The 27757-nt window shown below is 57.9% G+C and overlaps 3 protein-coding genes across 3 annotated transcripts; 2 read left to right on the plus strand and 1 right to left on the minus strand.

Annotated features, from left to right (window-relative positions):
* Positions 1-1590: 1590 nt before the first annotated feature.
* Positions 1591-4701, plus strand: BESB_023870 (von Willebrand factor type A domain-containing protein; the record flags this gene model as incomplete). Its single annotated transcript, XM_029361089.1, has 1 exon — positions 1591-4701. One exon carries the CDS (start codon positions 1591-1593, stop codon positions 4699-4701), a length of 3111 nt encoding a protein of 1036 aa, XP_029215904.1.
* Positions 4702-6685: 1984 nt separating this feature from the next.
* On the minus strand, positions 6686-19496 carry BESB_023880 (uncharacterized protein; the record flags this gene model as incomplete). Its single annotated transcript, XM_029361090.1, has 19 exons — positions 6686-6772; positions 7263-9060; positions 9326-9387; positions 9817-9887; positions 10537-10710; positions 11151-11673; positions 11976-12196; positions 12357-12395; positions 13009-13094; positions 13424-13635; positions 13967-14091; positions 14679-14841; positions 15401-15483; positions 15896-15989; positions 16490-16542; positions 16879-16990; positions 17558-17686; positions 18216-18748; positions 19295-19496. 19 exons carry the CDS (start codon positions 19494-19496, stop codon positions 6686-6688), a joined length of 4767 nt encoding a protein of 1588 aa, XP_029215905.1.
* Positions 19497-20682: 1186 nt separating this feature from the next.
* BESB_023890 (radical SAM domain-containing protein) lies at positions 20683-26050 on the plus strand (the record flags this gene model as incomplete). The annotated part of the gene is made up of 9 exons (XM_029361091.1): positions 20683-20898; positions 21460-21894; positions 22077-22180; positions 22906-22986; positions 23465-23642; positions 24137-24223; positions 24709-24857; positions 25200-25290; positions 25610-26050. 9 exons carry the CDS (start codon positions 20683-20685, stop codon positions 26048-26050), a joined length of 1782 nt encoding a protein of 593 aa, XP_029215906.1.
* Positions 26051-27757: the final 1707 nt, after the last annotated feature.

Here is a 27757-nt window from a genome sequence, read left to right on the forward strand (position 1 = left end):
TGGAGGTCTCTCCCGCTCTTGGCATCGAACCACAACGATCACGTTTTGCTGCAGCCCTTGGTTGATCACCTGGATTCCCAGGACTTCGTGTGCTCTACCGCGCTTCGTCCGGCGGGAGCGCGAGAAGAGCTCAATCTACCAGCTCCCTTTGGCGCTGCACGATGGCGGCTCCGGCACTGCTGCACACGGACCAAAATGTGACGCTTTGCTTTCAGAAGCTGTAGGGAACAGCATTCATTCGCTCGGCTGTCGACGCAGTCTCAGGGTGCACGATATGCTCCAGAGTTAGATGACATTGGACCGTATCATTTTCCGTGCCATCCAGCGTGGTGCAAAACTGGTTGGAGGACTTCCTCCCTTCTCTTTCCTTGCCAAGGGAAAACTGGGAGAAGTAGGCATCCGTACGTTGGTCCGTAGGCCGTACTGCTCCGCTGCAGTCGACAGTGCTATACGCGGCGCGATCAGAGCGGATTTCCCGCTACACGCTATTGAGGGTTCCTTCCTGAAGTGTTTATTTAAAATCGTATCGACGACAGAAACGTGCCGGCACCGCAGACAAGCGTGGAAAGTGAGTTTGTTCTCGTCTCCATGTGCAGCGCCGCCCCCCACTCTTGTGCTCCGGTGCCGCGAGCCACTCGAGCAGCCGTCTCCGGTATTTGACTGTCCTGTCAGAATACCCTTGACACAGAGAAGCTCCGACTGGCTTCTGCACTCTGCGATACCAGCGCTGCTTTCTGTAAGATTTCAGCGGCACCTGCCGTTCGCTGTTTGCTCCCTCGCGCGCAGCCGAGGGTCACAGGCGCGTATTCGGCGGGCTTGCTACTTACGCCACGGACGCACAACCATAGCCCTTGCGGCAGTCAAGATGTGAAAACAGGCAGACCTGCGGCAGGCTATAAACGAATACAAAGCTGCAAAGCGATGTGCAGCTTCTCATCTGTAGAAGCTGCAGCGCGGAGGTCACGTGTCGACTGGAGGGAGGGTTACACAGCGGACACACCGGCCGGCAAACCAGCTTCCCGGCAGCCTACCCCAGCCGGCACACACGCACACACTTGTTCTATTGTGCAACGCAGTCATCCAGAACTCCTCGTCTCTGTGCGACCTCAAGTTGAGCCGTCCGCACGGCTGCTCAAGACAACTGCAATCCTTGCTTCAAGCGTTCAACCAGTGAACGAGTGGACGGACCACGACGTCTGGGCTAGGTCGATCTTCCCCTGTTCCAGGGCAGCGCCCCGCCCGCATCGCCTGTCTTCACGTGTCTGTAGCGAGTGCGGTTGCTCGTGCGGGTCGGGCCGTTCCCAGCGCTGAGGCAGATGAATCAACTGGACGAGGAGGCACATCTTGGGACGGCTGCAAACCGGAGAGCCACTGAAAGCTTGTGTCGCACTGAAAACTGGCTCAGTGGCTAGGTCACATGTGTGCAGGCCCGATTGTGACTGGTCGTCCCGAGGGATAGAGTTCCGTCACGTGAAACGCCTCTCCCACCGTTGATCTTTCCGCATATCTTATTAATCCTGTCCGCGCGTGGGAAGACAGCTTGAAAGAAGCAGCCAAAGTTTCATCGGGAGCGGAACTGGCAAAGCCACGATGGCGTCATTCGTGAAGATAGGTGTTCTCTACTGGTTTGCAGCTTCTCTTTTTGCCGGCCTGGCATCGTATCCAATGGTAGGCACTGATGCAGCAAAGGCGGGGCTGCCGGGCCTCTCTTCTGATAACAGCGGTTTCCTCTTTCGCTTATCAAATCGGGCTTCTCCTCTGGCTGTCAAGGAGGAGCCTGCAGAGCCGCGCAGCGATGAAAACCCAGATCACGAGAAACAAGAACTGGGCAAGAGGCATGAGGGCATGAAGTCCGACGAAGAAGAGCCCGAGCTCCAGACCGACGAAACACAAGGTGGGGAAGGTTCGCTTCACGACACACCGCCGAAACGCGTACACCTGCAGGCGACGCAGTCAACTGAGCACCGTCTGGAAGGCGAGGGGAACAAGGTTCCGGCTAGCGGCTTTCATACACGGGGCGCAAGGTCACGGGGCGCAAGGTCAGATGCAGAACATCTGAACCCGAGTGCGGACAAACACCCAACTCGTGAGGAGCCTCAAGGTCACGCCAAAAGCAGCGATACTACCGGCCCTATCGCGAACCACACGGACCGGCCTGTAGGCAATACGGAAAGCGAAGAGCCAATTGCACACACCACACAACCGGGAAGCATGTATCCACAAGCGAACTCTTCACAGCCGAGCGGTAACCTAATGACGAACGCGGGCGTGCCGGCTCATTATCCAGTAAACGAAACGATCCCGAAGCCGGAGGCCGAACGGGTGGAGCCGCCGATTGAAGACCAGCACACGGGCGAGAAGCCTATACATGAAGAGACGCATCCGGGAGACGAGCGGCCTGAGTCAGAAAGGCCGACTGTGCGCGGTGTAGAATCGCACACGGGCGACGAGCCTGCGCATGAAGAGGAGCATCCAGGAGACGAGCGGCCTGAGTCAGAAAGGACGACTGTGCGCAGTGATGAGTCGCACACGGGCAAAAAACCTGCGCATGAAGAGGAGCATCCGGGAGACGAGCGGCCTGAGTCAGAAAGGCCGACTGTGCGCATTGATGAATCGCACACGGGCGAGGAGCCTGCGCATGTAGAGGAGCATCCGGGAGACGAGCGGCCTGAGGCAGAAAGGCCGACTGTGCGCGGTGTAGAGTCGCACACGGGCGAGGAGCCTGCGCATGAAGAGGAGCATCCGGGAGACGAGCGGCCTGAGTCAGAAAGGCCGACTGTGCGCGGTGTAGAGTCGCACACGGGCGAGGAGCCTGCGCATGAAGAGGAGCATCCGGGAGACGAGCGGCCTGAGTCAGAAAGGCCGACTGTGCGCGGTGTAGAATCGCACACGGGCGAAAAACCTGCGCATGAAGAGACGCATCCGGGAGACGAGCGGCCTGAGTCAGAAAGGCCGACTGTGCGCGGTGTAGAATCGCACACGGGCGAGGAGCCTGCGCATGAAGAGACGCATCCGGGAAACGAGCGGCCTGAGTCAGAAAGGCCGAATGTGCGCATTGATGAATCGTACACGGGCGAGGAGCCTGCGCATGTAGAGGAGCATCCGGGAGACGAGCGGCCTGAGGCAGAAAGGCCGACTGTGCGCGGTGTAGAGTCGCACACGGGCGAGGAGCCTGCGCATGAAGAGGAGCATCCGGGAGACGAGCGGCCTGAGTCAGAAAGGCCGACTGTGCGCGGTGTAGAATCGCACACGGGCGAGGAGCCTGCGCATGAAGAGGAGCATCCGGGAAACGAGCGGCCTGAGTCAGAAAGGCCGACTGTTCGCGGTGTAGAATCGCACACGGGCGAGAAACCTGGGCATGAAGAGACGCATCCGGGAGACGAGCGGCCTGAGTCAGAAAGGCCGACTGTGCGCGGTGCAGAATCGCACACGGGCGAAAAACCTGCGCATGAAGAGACGCATCCGGGAGACGAGCGGCCTGAGTCAGAAAGGCCGACTGTGCGCGGTGTAGAATCGCACACGGGCGAGGAGCCTGCGCATGAAGAGACGCATCCGGGAGACGAGCGGCCTGAGTCAGAAAGGCCGAATGTGCGCATTGATGAATCGCACACGGGCGAGGAGCCTGCGCATGTAGAGGAGCATCCGGGAGACGAGCGGCCTGAGGCAGAAAGGCCGACTGTGCGCGGTGTAGAGTCGCACACGGGCGAGGAGCCTGCGCATGAAGAGGAGCATCCGGGAGACGAGCGGCCTGAGTCAGAAAGGCCGACTGTGCGCATTGATGAATCGCACACGGGCGAGGAGCCTGCGCATGAAGAGGAGCATCCGGGAGACGAGCGGCCTGAGTCAGAAAGGCCGACTGTGCGCGGTGTAGAGTCGCACACGGGCGAGGAGCCTGCGCATGAAGAGGAGCATCCGGGAGACGAGCGGCCTGAGTCAGAAAGGCCGACTGTGCGCGGTGTAGAGTCGCACACGGGCGAGGAGCCTGCGCATGAAGAGGAGCATCCGGGAGACGAGCGGCCTGAGTCAGAAAGGCCGGCTGTGCGCATTGATGAATCGCACAGGGGCGAGAAACCGCAGCGTGGTGAGACGAGCCCGGGTGGCACGAGGCGTGATTCGGACGGGCACAAGGGCGGAGGCCCAATAAAAGAGAAAGGTCATTTGTCAACTGTAGATGAGCTTGAGAAGACTGCCAGAATGTTGCTGGAGAAGCTGCTTCAGGAACTGACTGGACAGCTCGAGCCCCGGCAGGCTGTAGAATCGAAACGCTTGGTTGATGACTTGCAAGATGTCATCACTACAACGGATAAAGTGAAGGTCGATGGCGAAGCATTCTTCCAGGCAACAGTGGACCTATACGAAGCACTGAAGCGGCTGCGCGCGGTCGAAGAAAGAATGCATGCCCCCAGGACTGAGGTTATTGAAGTGGTCGCGAACGTCTTGGCTAAGCATGAAATGGCACAAGCCCGAGCCATCTCATTTCTCCGAATTCTGGAGCACCTTGCAGGGTTGCTTGATAGAGCAGAAATGAAGCGAATGATGTCAGAGGAAGCGCATGGCCGCCGCTGCGTCGAAGATGCCACAAAAGCGATCGAAGAGCTTGGGCGCCTCATGAGGAACGAAGCAAGGCAACAGTGCAGGGACCTTGCTGCAGTCACCTTATGGTTTGTAAGTCGTACACATAAGCCTGGTACTCAGGAATAACTGCCTGCATTCTGGACCGACGCAATGTAAACGTATTCCCCCAACTGTTGCAGTTCTCTTTGAAGCGAAGAGAAGGCTGAGAGCATGACTGTGTTACTGCCTACTTTCCCGAAGTGTGCAGTGCTTACTCGGCATGAAGACGGCGGAACTGTGAAGGTGCTTTTCGAGCTCTAGGGTTCGATGGATGATTCTTTTGGCCGCACCCTCCGGTCGACGGGTACCAACCAAATGTAGCTGGAACGACGTGTATAGGAGCATCTGCCCTTGAGATTGTGTGCTGCCCTATTTTCAGGAGCGGTCTAACGAAAGGACCCCAGAGGTGCAACCCCGTAGATACCGCAGGTGGCATTGAAAAAGGACTTTGTTCAGTGGCAGTGGCAGACACTGCGTCATCCGCGGCAGGCCGCTGCATCGCAACTCCCTAGATGTGGGCATACCGCCTTCAGTCGCGCTTTCTCGCTGCTCGTCAGCAAAGCAACCAGAAAGCCGACAAAGTGTCGCCTGCTGTAGTGTAACGAAACGGAGCCTGGAGATTACGGCACGGCATTACCTGCACCACCACACGACCTAGAGAAACGGTTGTCACCGTGTAGGTTCCGGCACGACATGTCAAACACGAAAAGACGTTGTGGTTTGTCTAACAAAGCTTTCCAGGAGGAGGCAGCCGGTCGCGGGGGAATTGCGCATGCATGTGTTGTTGTATGACCTGAGGCCCAAGCAGTCGTCAAACCGGGACAACGCATGAGGAGCTACCACAACATCGGCAGTGCAAGACATGTCGCGCCGGCATCTACACAGTGACAACCGTTTCTAGATCCGTAGTGTACCTGCATGTGTTGTGCATCTCGCCAGCACCCATGGATCGTAGATACGGGCATGTTTCACAGGCCTGGCTTGCATCACGGCGAACAGCGTGAGTGAGCAGACATCTCTCGTCTTCGCTGCGTGACAGAAACTTCGGAACAAGTGAACTGAAAACTGTTGCATGAGCCTACAGCATCACTGGCTGCCGGGTCCCACAAACTAGCGCTTGACTCTGCAGAGCGGACACGCCCAGGGAAAAGTGACTAAACACTGTGGTAAGGTGCTGCTGACGCCAGGCACCTCAGCACTATAGCAGTCACATTTCTGTATCGGGTGGCAAAGAACAGAACAACAGCGTCGCCCAGATGCAAACCACACGTGTCGAATCTGCTGAAGTCAGGACATCGGCTGATGAGCAGCAGTGGACCTCGTAGGAATATACCTAGACTCTTAAAGAGCCAGAGTCGTTTTCCTATGCTAGGGCACCTTGGGCGGCGGGTCCGTGATTCGAGCCACGGACTCTGCCGCCGCTGCCTACGCAGGGGTGCTGGTGTCCTTCCTAGTGCGTAGGCGCGGAGCTAAATAGACGATTTGCGGTTTTTGCACGCCAGTTCAGAAACAGGCGACAAATGGAAAGCTCTTTTCGGCAGGCGCCACGAGGGAGCGATTTCCTACGGGATGCGTGAGTGTGTGGCAGTTCTACACGATCTGACCAGTGCTTCCCCCCAAGACACTGTTTTATCAAAAAAGTACTGAACTTTGATGTATCTATTTAGTAAGACGCACGGGCACATACTGCATTTGGCTCGTAGTTCAAGAAGCAGCGCGGAGAGTACCGTAGAGCCACGGTCGTGGCCGTGTCTCCGAACGACAAAAAAACATGACACAACGCAAGCAGTTTCACGGCAACGATTAAAATGCGCGAATCCATACAAGCTGCCCGTAAATGCGCCTGACTAGTGGTGCAAGTTGCGTCGCCAAGTGCTCGCGTTTTTTTTTCTGTAGCGGACGCACAAGCAGCCCGCTGCGTGAGTTTGTAGAACTCGTAGCCAGCGGCATGTTGCACTTCGGGCTCTCAACCCCTCGTTTTATTGACACGCGGATGAACCGGACGCCTACCAACTCGCAGCCAAATCTCCCCAATTAGCGGACTAGGCGCTTCGCCAGAAAACCGGAGTGCTCACGCGGGAACGAGGTGCTTCTCGCGAGTCCGCGCCCGACACACCGGGCACTCCAACCGCCGCTGCAACTGAGCAGTCCAGCAGGCCTGCGCGAAGAAGGAAACACGGAACGGAAACGCCAGAAAATGGGCACCGTGGAGCCGGCAGCCAGACGGGAGGAAAAAACAAGTTTGTTCAGCAAGACGCATACCGGCCTCTGCCGCAGACGGCGAGAAACAAGCGCTGGCCGCTCACAAGGCTCTTCGTGCAGAGAATATGGCGCTTTGATCTCTTGCTGCAGCCCATGACACCAACCGAACAGACCTTGAGAAAGTATTGCTATCAGAACGCCACACGAAACGAGCGCCCATTTCTGCACTGCACATTCATGTGCTGCTCTGAGATAGTGACGCGGTCGGTCAGTTGCAGCAGCAGCCTTGTGAGGCCTCGCACACACCAAATGCCCGAGAGGCTTGCGAAATATGTAAATCCATAAATTCCATCCATGAATCTATTCTACGCCGCAGTCCACGTTTGTTTTTCGACAGTGTTGCAAGGAAATTACAGTGGTATACATGGTCCGTCTGCGCTCCGTACCAGACAGAACTCGTGACCGCAGTTGAGAGACCGGTGAAGCGGCAAGTCGTCGCTGCAGATAAGGCACAAGCCGACTCTTCCTTTCATCTTCTCTTTCGCCTCTTGTGAGTCGCTTCCCCCCCTCTCGTGCGTCGGTTTCGCCTCGCCGGACTCAGGCGCCTCGCCCGCGACGCGGCTTCTCTTCGCCGGCCGCGGCGCGGGCTCGTCTTCCTCGTCGCGTTCATCTTCAGATTCCTCACATACCGTGACAAGCGCGTCCGGGCTCTCGTCGGAGGAAGGTTCAAATCCTCTCGTCGTCGTAATCTCTCGACGTTCGCCCACGTCTGTGAGGCCATTCTCCCCCGTGCAACGGCGCACGACTGCCCCTGCGCCTGTCTCTTCAGAGACTCTCTCTGAGGCTATAACCCGCGCCTCGGCCTCCGCACTCTGCTGTGCGCCAAGTGACTGCGCTGCAGACGCCCGCGCGCTGCGCACTACGCGTCTGAAGCGATAGTCAACCGCCACAAGCAAGTCGCGTTGGTGCGCAGCCGGCACAAAACTCGTGATGATTTTCAAGAGAATTTCCTTCTTCTCCCGCAGAGCCGAAGAATCTCGCCGAGAGGACGAAGCGGAACTCCCTGCCTCCGCCGCTGCCCGCGCGTTGCTAGCCGCGATACCGGCCGGAGCGAAAGCTGCAAGAGGCATCTCCACAGGCAGAGGGAGAAGGAGATCCCAGAGTCGCTCCACGATCTCCCTGTAGCCTTTTACGGCTTCCGCGGGCGCCTTGCCTCGGAGACTGCCGAGCTGCCGCATGCAGATGCAGAAGGTGAAGAAGCTGTTGGGCGCGTCCGCGGCGGTCGACGCGGGTTTCGCCTCTCCCGCGTCCCGCTCCATGAGCCGGCGCACCTGGAGAATCAGGTCAGCCGCGGCTTTCTTCCCAGCGTCCTTTATCTTCTCGCCCGCCGCCGCAGCCGGCCGAGGCGCCTCAGCCTTGGTCGTCGCAGCGTCTCCGCACGGCGTCTCCTGCGGGACACCGGGCGCGGCCGCAACGCCGTTCTGGTCGTCTCGGTCGCCCGCCAAGGAGGCCCGGGCGCTGCTGGCGGAAGCGTTGGGCTTGGCGCCGAGGCCGCCGCCGAGCGTCCAGCTGGAGCCTGATTTCGAGGCAGCTCTGTCGCCTGCGCCGCCCGCGTTTTCGCGGTCTCTGCCGCCCCCCCCGAGAAGGCGCATCGATTGCTCTTCGAGCTCGGCGAGCGACAGCACGCGCGCGGGCTCGCGTTTCTTCTCCTTTTTCTTCTCCGCGTCCGCGCGGAACGGCTTCCGCCCCGTCGCGAGCAGCGCCATCTCCCGCTTGCGTCGCCTCTCCGCAGCGACCTCGGCCGACACACTCGGCGGGGGCTCCTGGCGCTTCGCGTCGACCCCGGGAGAGCAGCGCAGCGCAGCGTCCGCCGCGCTGACGCTCGTGGGCTTCGGCGTGGCGGCGAACGCGTGCGCGCCGCCCAGCTCGCTCGCCGCGAGCGCCTTGTCCGCGCCTTCTGCAGGCGCTGGGCCGCCGTCCGGCCTGAAGAAGCCGCCCGGGGGGTCGTTGGCTTTCGCCGCCTGGTCGCGCTCGTCCTCTGCGAGAAAGTGCGAGAGCGGCGCAGAGTCCGTCGCCCGCTGCATCTTGCCGAGTGCATACTGAAGGAGCGACGCAGGCAGCGCGGCGAAGAACGAACGCACGCGGGAAGCGAGGAAGGCAAAGGGAGACGCAGAAGGCGGCGGAAGCGCCAGTGAGCGCCGGACCCACGCCGGCAGATCCTTCTGCAAGTCCAGAGTGGCGAAGCTGAAGACAAGAGTGCACAGAGGCAACCCGACTGAACTGACAGCGCGCGACGTGGTCACGCAGGTGCCTTCAAATCCACGCTACGCCCTGCGAAAGGTCGAACCCTCCACTGCCGGCAGGGAGGGTGCGCGCGCGATATAGACCAATATGTGCATATATGGGCACTACGCAGGCAAGCGCGGAAGCGCGTCTGCGGAGGTCTGCGCGAGAGAGTAAATGCGTGGAGAGCAGGAGACACGCGGCGTTCTGGCTGGCACGTCCTCACCGTCTGTCGAGGAAGACGGCCAGGCCGAAGTCTTGCGCATGCCGGACGACGCGCCCTACGGCCTGCATCGCCACGCAGAAAATAGCCGCCGAACGCTCGTCAGACAGACAGCTACATAGGCAGATAAATGCAGAGGTAGATAGGTACGAGCGCGAGACATTCATACAGGTGGTTCGATGCAGACGGTCAGCGAACGCCACGTGGCGCTTGGAAAAGACGCGCAGCGAGTGCGCGGGCGCATGCCCTCGGCAGCCGTGTAGGTCCATGTTGTATGGGCGTCAGCGTACGAATGTATCACTGTCGATCTCAAAGCATTTCTGAAGCGCCGGAGTTCCGCGCCTTTAGTCGTTCGTCGCACAGACAGTCGCACGCGAGAAGGATTCGCCGCGGAAGTCATTGAAGCCACGTGGTGAAAGGAAAATGAAAACAACCGGGCTGATTTTCCAGTCGTTCGGTCCCTCGACAGCGCCAGCGGGGAAGCAGATGCGCACCTGATTGACCGCCCGGCGCGCCTCCTGGTCGTACCACTGCCGCCCGCTGATGAGAGCCGCAGCCCCGGACGCTGTTTCTGCTGTGAAGAAAACCGCGCACGCACCCCACGCCGCATCTTCGAGACAGACGGCGAATCGAAGTGAAAAACCCACGAGCTGCGACGCTTCCTCTGCAGTCATGCGCCTTTCGCAGACCGCACAAGACTCGCAGCGAACGGGGTTCACAGTGAAGTGACACGAATTGCAGGCACGAGGTAGAAAATCATCAAAGTATACATTTCAATGGGAATACACATAGATACACACGTGCGGCTTACACAATAGAGGGCGACATAATATTTATATATATAGGTGGACACGTATCTGTGCATTACAGACCTACACATGCATCTGTGGAGGTGCCCGCATTCGTCCTGGCGCCAGGAAAAGCCTCTGGTCACGACGCGAGGTTCGCCAACAGGAAACGAGAAGAGGGGACCGCCCTTTCGCGCATCGCGTGTGCCTCCGCATGGCACGAGTGTGTGTCTTGCAGAAGTGTGTGTCTACGCGCATGAATACTTCTACAAGCCCACGATATGTGCTGCCTACGGGCGTCGCATCATCGGCCGCATACCACCCGCGTGGCGTCGCCACAAAGGGCGGCTAAGCCGCGGCGCGACAGCGCCATGGCGGGGCCCGCGCCTGAACGCCGCTGCGGCGTCGCACGATGCGCACGAGGACTTTGAGTCTCGGCGCGGTGTGCCATACCTGGACTTTTGGTTTCCAGCGCAAGCTGCGCCCGCATGCAATCGTCGAGCCACATGCGCTTCAGCTGCACGCGCGGCTCAAAGTAGGACGCGAGAGGCAGCCCGCAGATGACGACGGCGCGACAGAAGTGGTCTGAGAAGTCAATTCCTGCGCGACAGCACACGCGAGAGGCGAGCGTGCGGGAGATAAAGAACAAAAACGAAATGGGAACTGGCGACCCGACGCGGCGTCGCAGAGCACGAAGAGGCTCGCCGACGGTCGCGGTGGGTTCTGGGGAAGCGAAGGAAAAAAGCTCGAATCCAGACCGCCAGCCTCATGATTCCAGCAAAGCCAGACACAGCTCGCTAGAAAAGGACAACGAAGGAGCAGAAGACGGAGGAAGGAGACACCAGGGAGAGGAAGTTGCGCGTGGCGAGACGCGAGGGAACGGCGCACATACACGCGCGGAGATTCTGAGTGCGAAACGCTTGCGAGGCGCGAAAGACGCAAGCCCCAGCCGCTTCGAGATGGAGACACGCGATTATCTGAGCTCCAGAAAATTCATCAACGCAGTTGAAGAGACCTCACGCAGCACGCCTTCGCCTCACCTTCCGCCGCTTTTCCTTTGCAGACGGCGAGCAGCACGGCGCCTGTTCGCGTCTGTGCGTGGCTACCCTCGCGCTGCCGTCGCCGGTCGCCTCCGCCCTCTCGCGCGCGGGTCTCCGCCGCGGCTGGCCTGTTCGCCCCCTGGACCGACGCCTGAAAGGACGTGAGCAGCTCCGCCATGTCGCGCGAGTTCGCAGGCTCCACGAAGACGTCCTTCACGGCCTGCAGAGCGTCAAACAGCGTCGCGGACACAGCGGGCGCGGTCGCCGCCGCGCCCGAGCGCGAGGCCCGAAAGCCGAAGAAGGACGCGAAGCGCGAGCCCTCCGCTGGAACGGCGGCGCCAGACGCGGCGTCGGTTGAGGGTGGCGCGGAGGACGCGGAGAGCGAGGCTTTCTTCCACTCGTTGACACACATATGCATTTGCGCGTAGGAGGCGAAGAAGCACAAAACGCCGCCGGAGACCAGAGTACAGACACGCAGCAGCGAAAAACCTAAAGCCCGCAGATACTCCGGTCTGTTGCGGTTCTGAACGACGCGCAGGCGAACATACACAGCAGACTGGGCCGTGGACCTTTGAGCCGAAAATAAAAAACACAGAGATTCTCGTTCGAAAGTGAAGACTACCGAAATACACACACCTCTCCCCGGGCGCCAATAGCAGCACCGCAGGCAACACCTGCATATATATCTAGACAGATAGATATAGATAGACAGCTACTGATAGATAAGGATAGATAGACAAATTTATGGATCTGCACACATATGTGTATCGGCTCGATCTAGCCTCTGAATGGACTCGCAGTTCGAGTAAGCGGCCTGTGTCTCACCTGGAAAGTCGAGATCAGCGTTTCGTTTTGCTCCGCGTCGAGCTCCTCTCGGCGCGTTGCACGCGGCGAGAAGAGGTCCGGCTCCGCTTCGGCTCCTTTGTCATCTTTTTCTTTATTTTCGAGCTGCCTCTGGTAGAAGGTCATGCTGCGGTAGTTGCGGTAGTCGTTCCAGACGCGTTTTTTTCGCGTCGCTTTGCTCCGCCTCCGAGTCGCGCTCGCCGCTGAGCGCCGGCGTGTCACCACACAGGCTAAGCCGCGCCTTGCAAGCAGCCTCTGCCTCGGCGAGATTCACCTGCGAGAACACTGTCGCAAAGAGCTGCGACGCTCCAATCACGTGGTCGTTCTCGAGGAAAATCGAAAACTTCAAGACATCCGGCGTACTCAGCCGCTGCGCCAGCGGAAGCAAAGGCGCGAGCGTTCCTGAGACACAAAGCATCAAGACGAAAAGAAGTCCGCTGTGAAGAACTGAAGTCCCTCGACGCGCACCAGAGGCCTGAAGGCTATCGCCCTTTGTGTGCATGCACTGCCCGTCGTATACATATTCTGTATATATAAATATATATATGCAGTATATGTATGTGTCCTCGATTCGTAGCAGATACATGTGGCTGCAGGTAGGCGTAGAGAGTACGCCCATGTGGGCGGTGGCGCGCGTGCGCTGCGGGGCGTCTCGCGACGGAGACGCTGTGCGTTTGATTGTTTCAGAACTGGAGACCTCTACAGGTGCGTGCATGGAGGCACGCCGCGGGCGCTCAGGTGATGCAGGAAGGCGAGAGACAAAGGGAGCCGTTTTTCGCCTGTCGAAAAACAAACCCATCTTTCCACGCGCGGCAGAAAACCGGTTCGGCCTCTCTGTAGTCCCGCGCACGCGCCTGCCGCGTGAATGCAGAGAACGCACGCGGACGCCTTGTGCTCCCGCGTGCGGAAACGTGGACACATTGACGAAGAGGAGAGAATTGGCAGATGTGCGAGCCACGAGGGAATATCCGAGAGACGAAGAAAAGGCGGCAAACGGCGGTCACTGCGGACTCACCGGACGTGCAGATGATGGATCGAGCTCCCTGGAGCAGCAGCGAGGCGAACGCTGGGGCCGGCGACATGGACCAAAAAGCGAGGCATCTGCGGCGACAGACCAGACAAGCCAAACGCGTGCAGTCTCTATTTTCTTTTCTACAGTAAATCTCCCACAAGACACCTCTCGCACGTGCATACACATCTCAGAGCGCACGCTCCGACTTTCGGGAGGCGGCGCGAGTCGAACCCCAGCGTACCCTCGCGTCTATGTATATATACATATATATCGCACACACATACAGATATATATGTATATAGCCGTAGTTGGATACTCTTTCTCTCTGTATATTTATATACGTGTATATGTGCTCATATGTGCATACGTGGATGCGTGTGGTTGGAGCGTCCTCGGTAGATGTATCTGTGGCGCGTACCGTGGTTTGACTGCGAGTGTGGCGTCGCTCTCTGTGTTGGTTTTTCCGCTGTGCTCGTTTTTCTTTTTTTTGCTCCAGCCTCCGCCGGAGCTTTGCTCGTCTTCCTTTTCGCGCTCGGACTGCTGCTGGCGCCGAACTGCGTCTTCGCCTTCGTCGTGTAGATACACGCGGTAGCTCGAAGCATTCTGCCACGTGAGCTCTGCGTAGAGAATCTGAGAAGCAGCCACAAACAGGAGCGCTTTAAATCTTCAGGGCGGCGGAGAGGTTCCCGAGCTCCCCTCTCCGCTCTCCACCCGAAGGCACCACGCAGGCCGGGGAAGGCACAAACCTGTCGGCGCTCGTCTGCGCGAAGGGGGGCTGCATGCGAGAGTCACACGCCTGGCGAGACACGCATGCGCTCGCGCACTCTGTCGGCACCTTTCCCCGGTCTCTCCATACAAAAGAGAGACATGTAGCCACGCTGCGAAGCGGCTACGTCGCCTTTCCGACGCCGCTGAAAGGCCTATTCTGATGCTGCCCTCGTGTCGCATGCGTCGCGCTCACGTTGAAGATGCGCCGGAGATTGTCGAGGCTGTTCACGTGGCGCTCAACGCTATTCTCGTTCTCCGCGATCTCGTCTTGAAGCATCTGCATGCAGGCAGCCAGCAGGCTGTCCAACCGCGCTTTGCCTGGCGGACACGACAGTTTCAAGGAACTTCAGCGTGAAGCAAGATGCACACTCCGCATCCAAATGCGAGAAGAGAGAGGCACGGTGGGCGCCGAGAGCCGCTACAGTCGGAACAGGAGCAGGCCGCAAATTATTGGGCGTGCAGCACAGAGCAGAGGAAAGAAGGGTGAGCGCCACGCCAGAGAGAAGGCGCGAGGCGCCGCAGCCAGAGGCGCTGTTTCCGCAGGCGCTCCGCCTCGTGGCGAATGCCAAGGAGGAGCGCGCATCCTGGACGTGACTCGATACAGGAAAAGAAGGCACGCCCACGCATATGTACATGCACACAGATACGCGTATATCCAAGTATAGATGCGCACGTAGCTGCAGAGGCATACGTAATTGCTGCCAGGTGGATGGACGCTCGCATGGACCTTGCCGCCTGCGCGCGTTGAGGCTGCAGCCGGGCCTGCGAATCGAGGCGCGAGGGGAAGATAAGGTGGGGTGTTGACTAGCGCTGAGACGTTTGAGTGTGGCTGCAGAAGTCCCATCGCTTCTCGCGAGAGGCAGTCGGCGGCACTGCAGGCCGCGACGCCGCCTTGCCGTGCCTACCTTGAGGCGAAAAGAGAGGCGCTGCGTCGTCGGGCCGGAGCGAGGAAAGCGCGCCGGCCGTCGCGGAGAAGTCGCTGCATGCAGTGAATGCCTTAGCTACTTGCTCGAGGCTGAGCAGCGCGTGCGGATGGCGCAGATTCTCGGTCGGTGGGCTGAGCTCGAACTGAGAAACAGACGAGACAGGCACATACATGCGTACGCATGCGCAGGAACAGAGGGAGGCAGCGCAGGTACAGAGAGAGGCAGCGCAGCTCTGCCGTCGAGCGAGGCGTCTGCCTCTGCCGCAGGTCCACGGTCTGGGTGCGCTCCGGGCGAGCCGCGCATACCAGCGAGGAGTCTTGGAGAGAAAAATGGGGAGCTTCACAACAGAAGCTGCATGCGTCAGAAAAATACGTTCTCTGCAAATGCACATATATATAGATATACAGATAGATAGCTAAGAAGGATAGATAGATACATGCACACATAGATACATAAACAGACAGACAGATAGACAGATAGATAGACATAAAAATACATAGGTGAGGGAGACGGATACATAGTTGGGGTAGATATTCATGTGCTATGCACATATATACCTATATCTACTTGTAAGACTTGCTGACGGATGCGAGGAGAGACGCGAGGCATGTGCTCATCAAGCCTGCGGTCCCCTTCGCCTTTGCCGCAGTTGAAAATGCACGCCGGCGGCACAGACCGCACAAAGAAAAGACGAAACCTACCGAGGTGATCCACTCGTCGAGACGCCCGAGAGACTGCTGGAGCGAAAGCAACTGCGCCACGCTCACAGACGGCGGCGAAGAACCTGAAAACAGAGAACAGACGCAAATGCGGTATGACTGATTTTCTTTCGCACTAGAATATCTATTTTTGAGTCTGGAGCAGTTCGCAGTTTTGAAGAGGCTTTATCGCCTCCAAGTTCCCAAAATACAACGAAGCTCCAAATATGTAGAAAATGAGAGAAAAGCAACCAACTGCCCGAGATCGGTGCGAGAATGGACAGACTCGGAGCGCGCCACAGAGGCGCTCGTCAGCGGAGGCGTGTCTGCTTGTAAATTGCCTGCGCAAGACGTGAAGCAGGCGCGTCGATGGGGGGGCGCATCTGCGAGCGATGCACACAAGTTGAAAGGCACTCTGAAGCTCTTTCCCGTTCATTTCCAGTTAATCTTTCTTGCCTTGCTTTCCATCGGCGGCGTCGAAGTCGGGCGTCGAGAGACGATTGCTCAGGATCTCAGCGAGCGCGGCGAGCGCGTTGATGCAGCGACCAATATCCATCTGCCGCAACTCGAACGAAGAGGCGTCCTCCGCGACCTGAAGGCAGGAACATTCCCTCGATCAGACACGCCAACGCATATATATGTATGTATAAATATGTATCTTACATGTATTCACACGTATGTATCGATACACACAGATCTACAGGCAGAGAGATGTACGGATCAGGAGGTAACGATATAGCGGTGCAGAGATATAGAGGTAGGGAAGTAGCGTTTGAGACCTAGAAGCACAGATCCAGGTCTATAAACATAAATATGCAAATACACGCGTAGTTTCCTTATACAGTTGCACGCGGACGCATCTGAACTGCATAAAAGGTACGCGAAAACGACATAAATAAAAGGTACACGAAAACGACATGGTCAGGCCGCACCCGCACGAGAGGCACGGGTACAGTTGCAACGCAGGCGTATGTTCATATAATTGTATATCTCCCACTCGCCCACACGCATGTAAATACAATCACAAGAACGAAAACGCGCGCAGAGGGTGAGTCGCAGAGGCAGGCGCCGCTCTACACAAGTGGGCTTCACCTGTTCGACGTTATGCGCCTCGTCGATAATGACTATGGAGTTCGCCAGAGATCCTGAGAGCCGAAAGATAAGACGCACAGACCGATACAACCGAATGTCGCAGCAAGGAGACGCTCGCCGCGTTGAATCGACGCGCTGATGCGTCTCGAAACGCTAACGAGCTGCGAGCAGCTGTCGCGTGTGGGCGCACTCCTTGGATTGCATCGTCTGCTGAGCTTTTTGCTGCGGGCGTCCGCACAAGACGTCTTCTGCTCAAACTGCATGCGTGCTTGTAAATATTCGTCGAGGCCTGATAGCCGCGACGCACATGCGTCGTCGCGCCCGCGGGGCTGAGTTTTACGTGCGTTTACGAAAAGGGCGCCTTGAAGGGCGTCGCGTAAAAAACTTACCTGGCTTGAGAAGCTGCGCGGAGGGATCGAGCAAGTAGTTGTAAGGAAGCAAGACGAGGTCGCTCTTCTCCTGGTAGTCGCGCATCGTATAGAAGGGACAGAACTGGACTTTCTGCGCAGCGGAAACGAGTGAAATGAAAACGGCAGAGACGCCTTCAAAGCGCCGGAGGAGTTCTTGAAATTCCAGAGGCAGAGGAGCTGTCTACACTCCGTAAGCGTGATAAAGACGGTGCACGAATTAGAACATCAAGCAACCGGGACAGACGCAGGCTGCGCGTCAGGACCCCTGGGGGGGCGTGCACAGCTGTGGCGCACGCGAAGAGACGAGGAGACCTCCATGGACGATTTGAAGCCCGACATGCGCTACATTTTGTAGGATTCTGAGGGCTTGCCTCCCCGGTAGAAACCGCACCAGCGCAGACGACGCAACTAGTCCCACTCTCGAGGCGACTCGCGTCCCTCCAGAGGCTTAAGGATCCATATGCGCGGTTGCCGCGCAGCGAGAGTCGCTGCTCGGCGCCGCCGTGAGAGCCCAGAGGAGAATGCATGCAGAGAGTCAAATTCCAACTAAAACAGGGCGGCAGACACACGACACCGCGCACAGAAGGCGAGACGAAGGCCTGCAGCGCATCGCGCAACCGACTCGCAGAAAAAGCGAGATTTTTGCAAAACGCCGCACCTCGACGCCGGGAGGTCCGCAGCCTGTTGCGCAGGCCTTGAGGTCCTCGATGTCCATCGGCCCCAGGGTCTGGAGCACCTGAGCGACGCCGTCTTTGTCGCGAACGGAGCCGTTGTAAAATCGGCAGCCCTGCGGAGCGCGAAAAAAGAGACCTCACAGCACACCCCCTCTGATTTCAGCCCCCGTAGCGAAGCTGCGGGATCCTTACTCGTCCAGGCCGCGCTTAGTCACATTCAGGAATGCAGGTGCTTGCACGCGTATGTATGCCTATAACTATGTATGCAGGTATGGATGTATGCAGGTATATATTTGCATCTGTATGTATAACTATGAATAGCGTACAGATGGAGCGAGGTTGGGAGCAGAGGATATTCTGCCCGGTCCACGCCGTAGAAGTCGGAAAGAGTGCAAGCATCAACTTGCTGAGACGTGCAACGAGAAGCAGTCACAGAAGGGAATTTGAGGTCGTGGTTTCAGGTTAAACAGATAAATACATATGAACACGTGATGGTGTTTATATTTCATGTATATCTTTATTGATATGTACCGCGTCGCCGAAGCCGCCAGCAGAGAAACAGCTTTCCTTTGCGTTTTCTCGACACGCCGTCTTCTTCGGGGTGGAGTCCGCTCCTCTGCCCCCGTCGCGCGTTCTTCTCACCTCGCCCCTCAGTTTCTTCTTGCACGCGAGGTTCAGCGCTGCGCCGCGGAGTTTCTGGCCGATTGCATGGACGCAGAGGTTGTCGCGGCTGCCGAGGATCGCGACGCGCATCGCTTTTTTGCGGGCGGCCCTGGGCGCGGGTGGAACGCTCTCGCGAGTTCTCGCGCGGAAGGCTGCGCCCAGAAAGACCCCCGGCGCCTCTGCGGAGGCCTCGGACGGCGGCGAAGTGAAAAAAGCAGTTCGACGCGCCTCTCGCGCGACTTGCTGGAGCTGGCTGTGTGTCCGCGACGCGTAGACGACTCGGGGGACGGACCGGACCGGCGGCGGGGCGGCGGCAGGCGCCAGAGATGGAGGTCGTGGAGTCGGGAGAAGAGAGAGAGGCGGCTTCTTCGCGAGCGTCTGCCGATGCTGCAGCGCCTCGTAGGTCAGCTTGTTGTGAGACACGGAGTCCGCAGACGCCGAGAGAATGCCCTCAGAGGCCGTTCGCACAAACGCGAGCGACGCGCAAAGCAGGCAGAGCGTCTTGCCAGTCCCTGTCAACCAAAAATGCGAAGTGTCGGTTTCCACAATTCTTTTTGAGACAAGAGGCGAACAGACCCCAGAGCGCGACGCAGGCAACCTCACAGAGAATCTGACGCATGCGCAGTCTCCAAGGCACAACCCATCAAAGCGCCTGATGATGAGGCGCCCCTGCCCAGCAAGCGAACCGCAATACTTATCCACACACAAGTACGCATGCAAATACGCACATGTATTTGTATATTCCTATACCTGTACACACATATATACATATGTATATGCGGCTGCGCATGAATATGAGAACGCATGCAAGTGCGTCTCTACACGCTTCCATGATGCATGTATACATGCACATATATATATATATATATATATGTATAGGGTTGTAGATGAAGACTTTTAATGCATGTGTATTCGCATGTGTCGCAAGTGGGGAGGGAGGAGGCTGGAAAGGAGCCCGCCGCTGAAGGCAGGGCGCATCGCGCCAGACTCCGTCGCCTCGGTGTTGCCGGGCGGCACCGCCCGTCGCCTGTGAAGCCGCGGCTCCATTCTTCCCTCACCTGTGGGAGATTCGAGAAGCGCGTGCTCCTTGCTGACGCACGCCTGGATGACTTTCTCCATGAAGGTTTCCTGACAAGGATAGGGTTTGAAGGGAAACTCGATCTCCACTGCGTCTTCGCGCGTGCCGCCGCAGCTCACGCTGTACGCCCAGCTCCCGCCCTCGCTGCCCTGTTTGGGCCGCCATTCTCCTGCGGACGCCATGCGAGAGAAAGATGCTAGAAAAAGGAAGGGAGAAGAAAAAGACGCTGCTGAGAGAAAGAGAGGCGGGGCTGCGGAGCGGCTACATACACCGAGGCGGAAAGAACGACGAGGGGGCAGGAGCGGGGAGCAGAACGCGAAGGGAGACAAGCAGACGACGCCGAGAAGGTGCGAGGCAGGAGGCGCAGCGGGCTCCGAGGAGAGCAGATGAAGAGGAGACTCGAGAGAGAAGGACTACTAAAAAATGCGTGACGAAGTGAACCCGGAAAACACCAACAGAGCGAAACCGGATTACGACGCCGAAGAAGACAAACGAAGAAAAGCTCGGCCGCGCCGCAAGCGAGACGCGGGGAAGACTGCGTCGTCAACGACGGCAAGCAGCTGCGGAGATGAAAGAACGAGAGCAAAGAGCTCGTGAAGCGCCGAAAGAGAAGCGCCCGTGGAGCGACGGTGTCGGGATACATCCGAGTGAGAAAGCGACAAAGCAGAACGGCGTGTGCGGCTAGATATAGCACATCAAGAGGTGATGGACTGCGGCTCGAGCCGAAGAGAGAGAGAGAAAGAGGTGTGTCTTCGAGTGAAGCGAGGGCAGAAGAGAACAGAAGCGGAAACCCTATCCGAGGATATCCGCGAGACACGAAAATCGAGACTGCGGCCGCGCGCGAGTGTGCGCCACGGCAGAAATCTGATAGGCTGCATGCGCTGCATTCTCCTCTGTCTCCTTAAAACTCACAGAAAGGAGGGACACGTGGAGCCACAAGAAGAGGCATGTCGAGCGTCGCTTCGCGCAGACAGTCGTTGACTTTCGCCGAAAGAGAAAACGAGAAGTCTCGCGCTGTTGCGCATGCAGAGAGACACTCGACACGCATGCAGCATGTACCACGGGCGAAGGTCCGCTCTTTTCTTTCGCAAGAGGAAAAGAAACGGCGCCCGCCACGCGCCTGATTGGTGAACGACTCCCTCTCTCTGCGTGTCTGTCTTTTTTTGCAGTGAATATCTCTGCAGTTTTCGTTTGTTCCCCTCCGCGGGAGTGCCCCTAAACGCGGGTGTAGCTGCGTTGAGTCGCCCGAGTCCGGTTCGCTGTTCCACTTTCTCGTCTCCTTTGTTTTCTCGCTCGCCTTTCTGGCGTCCGCTTTCTGGTTTTTTGTGGCTGTTTTGCTCCCTCGCTGCGCGCCGCCGCTGCATCACGATGGGAGGAGCCCAGCGCGACGGCGAGAGCGGCGGAGCTCGCTGCCGCGCGGTCGACTTGGAGTCCTCGAGTCTCTCTCTCTGCTCGTCTTCTTCTCCCTGCGCCGCGCCGCCTCTCGCGTCATGTTCTTCTTCCGCGCAGGAGCCTCGGACTTCTGTCTTCGACAGGGCCGCGCTGCTCTCTGCCGTGGAGGGCAAGGAAGTTCACGCGCACAAAGTGAGCAAAAAAACGGCGCGCCAAACCCACGGTGAAGAGACGATGTTGCTTTTCATATATACGCTCGACACCACTAGCCACAGCAGAGAAAAACGCTCGCGGATCTACCTCTAGTTCTCCATCGCCGCAGTCTACCGCCGCCGCACTGGAATGCGCCGCAGGGAGAGAGAAGCGAAGAAGAAGATTCGCGCGGCCTCAGGCGCTGGAAAGGGCCTGGAGGACGCGGAGCCGTGCGACACGGTGAACGCGCAAAAAAGACTCCAGACTCCCCTGAAGGAGAGGGACAGATCTGAGAAATGGAGATGGATGGGATTGCCTGGCTTATCCTCTGACGTGGCATGCGCAGGGCATTTCACGTGTAGGGGAGTACCTCTTGGTTTTTTGTCTTCCTCTCTCTGTCGCTCTGTCGCTCTCTCTCTTGCTTGTTTTTCCTCATTCTCCTTTCGTCTCCCTCTCTTCCCCATTTTCTCTCTAGTCTGCGTTCTGCTCTCTCTCCTTCTGTTTTCTCGCGTCTCGCGCGTGAGCGGTCAGTTTTCTTGCGGTATCCGGCTTTGTGTTCAGATCTGGCGCTACGTGATTCAGAAAGGCGCGGACTTCGGCGAAATCCCGGACTTGCCTAAGCGCGTGTACGCGACGCTGGAGGCGCGGTTCGCCACCTCGACTTCGCGGCTTCTCGAGGCCAAGACCAGCCGCGACGCCTCTACCACGAAGCTGCTCCTCGAGCTCGCAGACGGCAGCCGCATCGAGACTTGCATCATGCGCTACGGCGCCGTGGAGTACGCGCTCTTCCCCGAGGTCGAGAAGAAGAAGCGCGAGGCCTCGAGGAAAGGCAAAACTGGTCCCACGCTCAACCACGGCGCCGACGACGCAGCCACGGAGGCGGAGGCACACGCGCCCGAAAGGCCCGAAGGCGCGCGCAACGGCGACCGCGAAGACGACAGCCACAGGCGGCCGTTCAAGAGCAACCGACGGGCGACCGTCTGCATCTCTGCACAGGTACAGTCCCGCTGAGAAGGCCGAGAGAGAGAGATAGAACGCGCAAGCGGCGGGTCGGCCTCGCCGTGAGTTTCTCGCGCTTCCTGAGTCCTAAAATTGAGCTTTGTAAGACCCCTTGGCCGTTCAAAAAGATTCTTTTCTACAAAAAGAATCCGGTCTGGCGCGCGGGCGTGTCTCCTCAGGTTGGATGCCAGATGGGCTGCACCTTCTGCGCGACTGGGACGATGGGGAAGAAGCGGAACTTGACTGAGGCGGAGATCCTGGAGCAGCTCTTCCACGCCTCCAGGTGCGTTGGCCTCGTGCTACACTCGTCGGCGTGCATTTACGTCCTTTGGATTGTGCTTCGTGCAAAACCAAGTCTAATAAAGTCAATTACATTACTAAAATTTTCCGTATTAAACTTATATAATTTTAAAGAAAACGCGTACTCGCGGCTCTTTGTCTAAGAGACTCGACTAGCGACGCCGACCGTTCCAGTGTGTTTGGTCGGCTACTTTGGCTCTCCCATGCATGATTTCAAGCGGGTTTCGCGAGACTGCGTGCCTCGCCTAAGCTGCGGTAGATCGCCGCGCATGCGCCTGCGCAGGCTCCAATGGCCTCCAGGCAGCGGATGCTGAGGAGGCTCGCGGGTGTAGAGTTTGCGGTAATTCAGAGCGCAGGTGCCTAGGAGGTGAGGAGATCTGTGACGGCTAGTATGTAATACGGCTAGACCGGCACTCCAGTCAGGCGCCTATGTATTCAACGCGGAGCGATGCATGCGGCGAGGCGTGGGGACGAGCAACAAGACGGAAGAAGCAGGTTCGCATGCGGCCTTCAAATTCTGTGCCTGCTGTCGCCACGCTGACGAGACGTTGACGCGCGGATCTTCCCCGTATGTATGCATGCATTTGCGCAAAATATCCGCCGTGGAGGGAAACAGACGACTGCGCAGGCAGGGAGGCAAGGCAGGAGCTGCTTGCTGCGTGAGTCGTCACGCAGAGCTTCCGCGGATGTCGCTTCTCGTGTTTTCAGAGTTGAAAAAATTCGCAACGTGGTGTTCATGGGCATGGGCGAGCCCCTTGACAACTACAACAGCGTCGTCTCCGCAGTTCGGTAAGCTTTCTCGCTCTCTCGATTCGCTGGCATCGCTGTGTGCTTCGCGTTCGGCTTGCACCTCGCAAACTGTGTCTCTCGAGTCTTCTCTGCGCTTGACGCTAGCCCTAGCGAGCACGGATTTGATGCGACATAAATCCGCTTACCTACCAACACAAAACGCCGGCGTATTCGGAGTTCGATACCTCGACGCGTTGTGACGTGATGGAGCTTAAAAGATGCTACACGCCTCTATTGGGATAGACAGTCAGATGCGCCCTCTGTGTTTGCTGCGCGTCTTCCCCGCCTTCTCGCTTCTGCTCGGTACTTGTCTTTCACTCTCGGCGTGTTGTCTTTTTTTCGTTCTTTGTTGCTGGGCATGTCTGCATGCGCCCTTATTGAGTCCGGCGGCGTTTCGCGCGCCTGCTTTCCGCGTTCTCCTCTCCTGTCTCGGCAGCGGCGAAACCCCTCAAGTTTAGTCCTTTTCTCTTTCTTTTAGCTTCATGACTCAGCCGAACAAATTCGCCATCGGGGGGCACCACGTGTGCATCAGCACCGTCGGCCTTCCACAGAGGATTCGGCAGCTCGCCGTCGACCTGCCGGCGACGCGTCTCGCTCTCTCGCTGCATGCGCCAGACCAGCCGACTCGCCTCAAACTCATGCCTCGAGCCGCTGCTGTAAGCCTTCCAACTGTAAATCCACAGAGAGATAAATACATAAAATAGAGGTAGACGTTGGTGGATAGATAGAGCGTGATATATGGATGGATAGATAGGTAGAATAGATTGAGAGGTAGGTAGGTAGATCGTATAGATCTTGAGGTAAATAGATAGATATAGATAGATGTAGATATAGATGTATAGATAGATAGGTAGATAGATAGAGATATGATTTAACTGAGATACTGACAGATATTGATAGGGGGATCGCTAGATAGGTGGGATGCTTAGTCACTTGACGGGGCGTCTTGAACTGCGTAGAGACAAAACAGCTAAAGCCAGGCAGCAGTTGCGGACGTGTAACAGACACCTGAGTCGCGACGGAGGTGGGACGCACAGTCCGCAGTTTTATGTAAGCATCTACGTACGTAGTATCATACATATTTGTACGCCCGTGAGGGCGCAGCGAATCTTGCACTTGCTGTCAGCTTTTTTGTCGGCTGTTGGTGCAGGGATGGAAACTCGAGAGCGTCCTCGCAGCGACCGATGAGTTTGTGAAGCAGCAGAAACTCGTCAACAGCACAGCGATGAAAAACATCGTGAGTTGTTGTCCTGTGCGAAGCCAGAGAAAGCCGCAGGAAAAGAAAATACTTCGGCTCAACAGGCCGGTTCCATCCCGTGTCGCCCGTCGGTATGTTCCTCCATATCTATGTATATGTATGCATGGCATGCATATATGTATGTATGCAGAGGATTTTGTCTTTGGCTCTGTCAAGGAATAGTGTAGCACCGTGTTAGGATGAAGCGGCGCAACGACGGCGAGATGCGCAGGTAAAACCGTCACGGGGTGTCCAGTGCGAGCCTGTTTTGTGGCGTGGAAACGGGGAGTCGATCCCCAAACGCGGGCCTCTGTTTCCTGGGCTTTGGCTCCCAGTTTTGGAGTCTTCCGGCCGCAGACGCGGGAGCCCGCGCCTGTTTTTTCGAGGTTAGTCTGGGGCTGACGTGGCTTTCGGCGCCCTGCTCGAAGTGCACGTGCCGTCCTTTGTATCGCGTGTTCTGCGTCTCTGTGTGCGTCTGCGCCCAGGGCCTGCTGGTCGAGTACATCATGATTCAAGACTTGAACGACACGCCTGAGCAAGCGCATGCGCTCGGCCGCATTCTGCAGCCCCGCGCGGATGCCATCATTGTCAATCTTATTCCGTATAACCCCACAGAAGTCCCCTACGACTACAGGTACGCAGAGCGAGAAGGAATGTGCAGGTACCACCACGTCAATGTGCTTTGCTACGCGAGCTGGATCGCACGAAGGATAGGCCGGTTGTCGAGGCGCACGCGTTTCGGGAGCCTTGTTTCGTGTCACGTTGAGGCTACGTGTCTCTAGGCCTCTTTCTCGCGCGTCGCGGGGGGAATTCCTGCACGCGTGTTGGATCCGCCGGCCAGAGTCCTTCACTTCGTCTACACCAGGTTTCCACTCCTCGTGCTCCCCAAAATCATGCCCCTGGGGGAAGATGTCCTCTCTACTGCAGCGGACGTGGTCACGAGCGGTGACGCTGCTGCTTCACGCTGTGTGTGCAGGCCGTCTGCTGCAGAACGCGTCGATGCATTTTTGAAGATTCTGCGGCAGGAGTACTCTATCAAGGCTCTCGTGCGGCAGACTCTCGGCCAAGTGAGTCGCCTGCCCAGGAGGGGTGGCGGCGTGTACTCCCGCGCCGGTGCTAGGAATATTTCTGTGCGTCTGACCCCCAAGTGTTCAACTGCTGTACCCTACCCTTTACCTCGATGCGTTTGGGTTTCTCCGCCCTCCGCCGAAGGGACACCGTTCCTGCCGTCGTCTCTGCTAGCGGCTGTCTACGCTGGAGGATGTCGCTCGCTCTGAACGCGTCCCGCTTCGCTCGCGGCGGCGTCTTTTTTGTGTCTCCCGCAGCTCACGCCTTCTCGCGACTCTGCCTCCTTCGCTCGCGGCTCGGCCGGATGTCTGTTTGCAGGACATCGACAGCGCCTGCGGCCAGCTGGTGGTGCGCACAGCGCCGGACGACGCCCGCGAGAAAAAGGCCAGGGCCCGGAGCGGGTCGCAGTCGAGCGTGGGTAGCGAAGCAGATGCACACGAGGCGTCGAAGCGTGTCCTGCGCACGTCTGGTGGCTTCCCCGAGGGAAAGGCGTGGCGCCAGTGGCTCTGGGCGTGGTGGCACGCGGTCAAAGAGCGCGTTTCTCCGTCTGGGTGCTTTCAGTGTGGAGCGGGGATCTCTGGTGACCGCGCGGGGGTGGGCGCGCCGGATGGCACAGAAGACGCGGCGGAGGCTGATGGGGACGAACAAAAAGAAGCGAGGGAGAGGAGAGAGGAACTTGTTGCGGCCTCCATTGCTCTAGTGGCGGGTGTCGTCGCCGCAGGCGCAGTGGCGTGGTCTCTGAGGCGCACTCGCGTGTGAGAATGCCGCCGGGAAGAAACAGCTGTCATCTCCATCACTTTGTTTCGTGAACACTCGCCGCTTCTGCGAACAAGTGAAAACTTGGTACACCATGCAGAACGAAGTGCTTCTTCGTTGTACCGCTGAGATCAGGGTCAATTCCGACTGAGGCCGCGGCCGCTATTCCAACTGCTCTGGGGCGGCTACAAGGAACAGAGGCTCAAAAAACGCCAGCAGCTCTTTTGCAGAGCCAAACACGTAGTAGAGAGGCTCTCGTACGCGTCAAAACTATAAGCAAACGACGCCATACATACGACGACCTACATACATCCGGAAAGGCGAGCAAAGGCTCAAAGGCTTCCGCACACAAAATGGATGCACAGGCATGATGCATCCAGAGCCTCTCCACAGCAGGCTCAACACGCTTTTCGGCAATGGCCTTCTGGCGAATCTGGCGTCCACGGCACAGGCGCCATTCGCCTGCTTCCAGCAGGAGCGCATCGAGACACGCAAAGTTCATATTTTGCAAACAGACACCAGAGGTTTTGCCAGTCGAGCGCCTCTCCTGGATTCCGCATGGATCTGTGCGAGCACAACTCTCATTTTTGCGTTGTCGCTTGACTGCAGAGCCGATCGCCTTCAGATGCACTCCGCACCTGCCTTACAGGCGCCTCAGCTCCTTTGGAACCGTGCGGATTGGCACCAACGCGCAAAACCTCCAGTCTCATCTGACCGGAAGGACGGTTCCGAAGGCTCGAATCCATGGTCCCTGAGGTCACTTCCTGCATCCTAGTGCAACGCATGGCCAACTGCGATCGCATCTTCCATCCGAGGGAGCCTCTAAAGTTGAAGTTTCGCTACCGTTCGGAAACCACAGGCTTCGCGGCTTGGCGAATGGTGTACGCGGACTGCGACGGAACTCCCGTGCTTTCCATTGCGCCCTGAGACTCCCCTTTTGTTCGACACACGTAAATTCGAGGTGCAGTGTGTCACCTCAGCTCACGCTCAAACAACCTTCCCATGAAACCGTTTGGGCGAGCTGCTTTCGTCCTCAGCAGGAGGTCCGTGTTTCGTGTGGGGATGGTCTTCTTCACAGTGGCGTTGCAGCTTCTGAAGGCAGTTCTACCTAGTGCAGAAGAGCCTGCGGGTGTCAACACGCGCGAGGGGTAGTAGATTTCAAAAGCACCCGCACTGCAACTCCCTCGTGTACAGCTGTAACACAACGACGGCAACCCCCCTGCCCCCACCGCGGTAAGCACCGGCGCTGCGTCCGTGTTTTGCTTCGAACAAACTAAAGTACCACAGGTTCCTCATTGCTACGATCGAAATGTCAACTGTCACGCTAGAAGGGTCACGCGCGGACAAGTCTCACCACGCGGCTCACCGGTTGAACCGCGCGTCCTATGTCTTCTAAATATTAACAATAGACTGCCTCTCTCCTCTCCGGCGCTCACATCTTGCCCGAGAGAAGGTGGATTCTCGAGCGAGAAATGGACAAACTGTTCATTTCAGCTTGCTTTCGGACCGTGCGTTTCCCGTGTGTGCTCCAGCGAGGCCGCAGTCACATACAAGTCACCTTATGTATGGATCACCCGCCGTGGACGGCCGGGAGATAGCCACAGGTGTGTTTCTACGGGAACGAAGAGGGAGCACGTAGCTCTCTGCGAGTGCGTATGCAGCCGGCGCAAGTTGGCGGCCGCTCCCCAGAGTTCTTCACCGCTTGAATTT

Source organism: Besnoitia besnoiti, chromosome XII (genome assembly GCF_002563875.1).
Source record: "Besnoitia besnoiti strain Bb-Ger1 chromosome XII, whole genome shotgun sequence".
Lineage (NCBI taxonomy): Eukaryota > Apicomplexa > Conoidasida > Eucoccidiorida > Sarcocystidae > Besnoitia > Besnoitia besnoiti.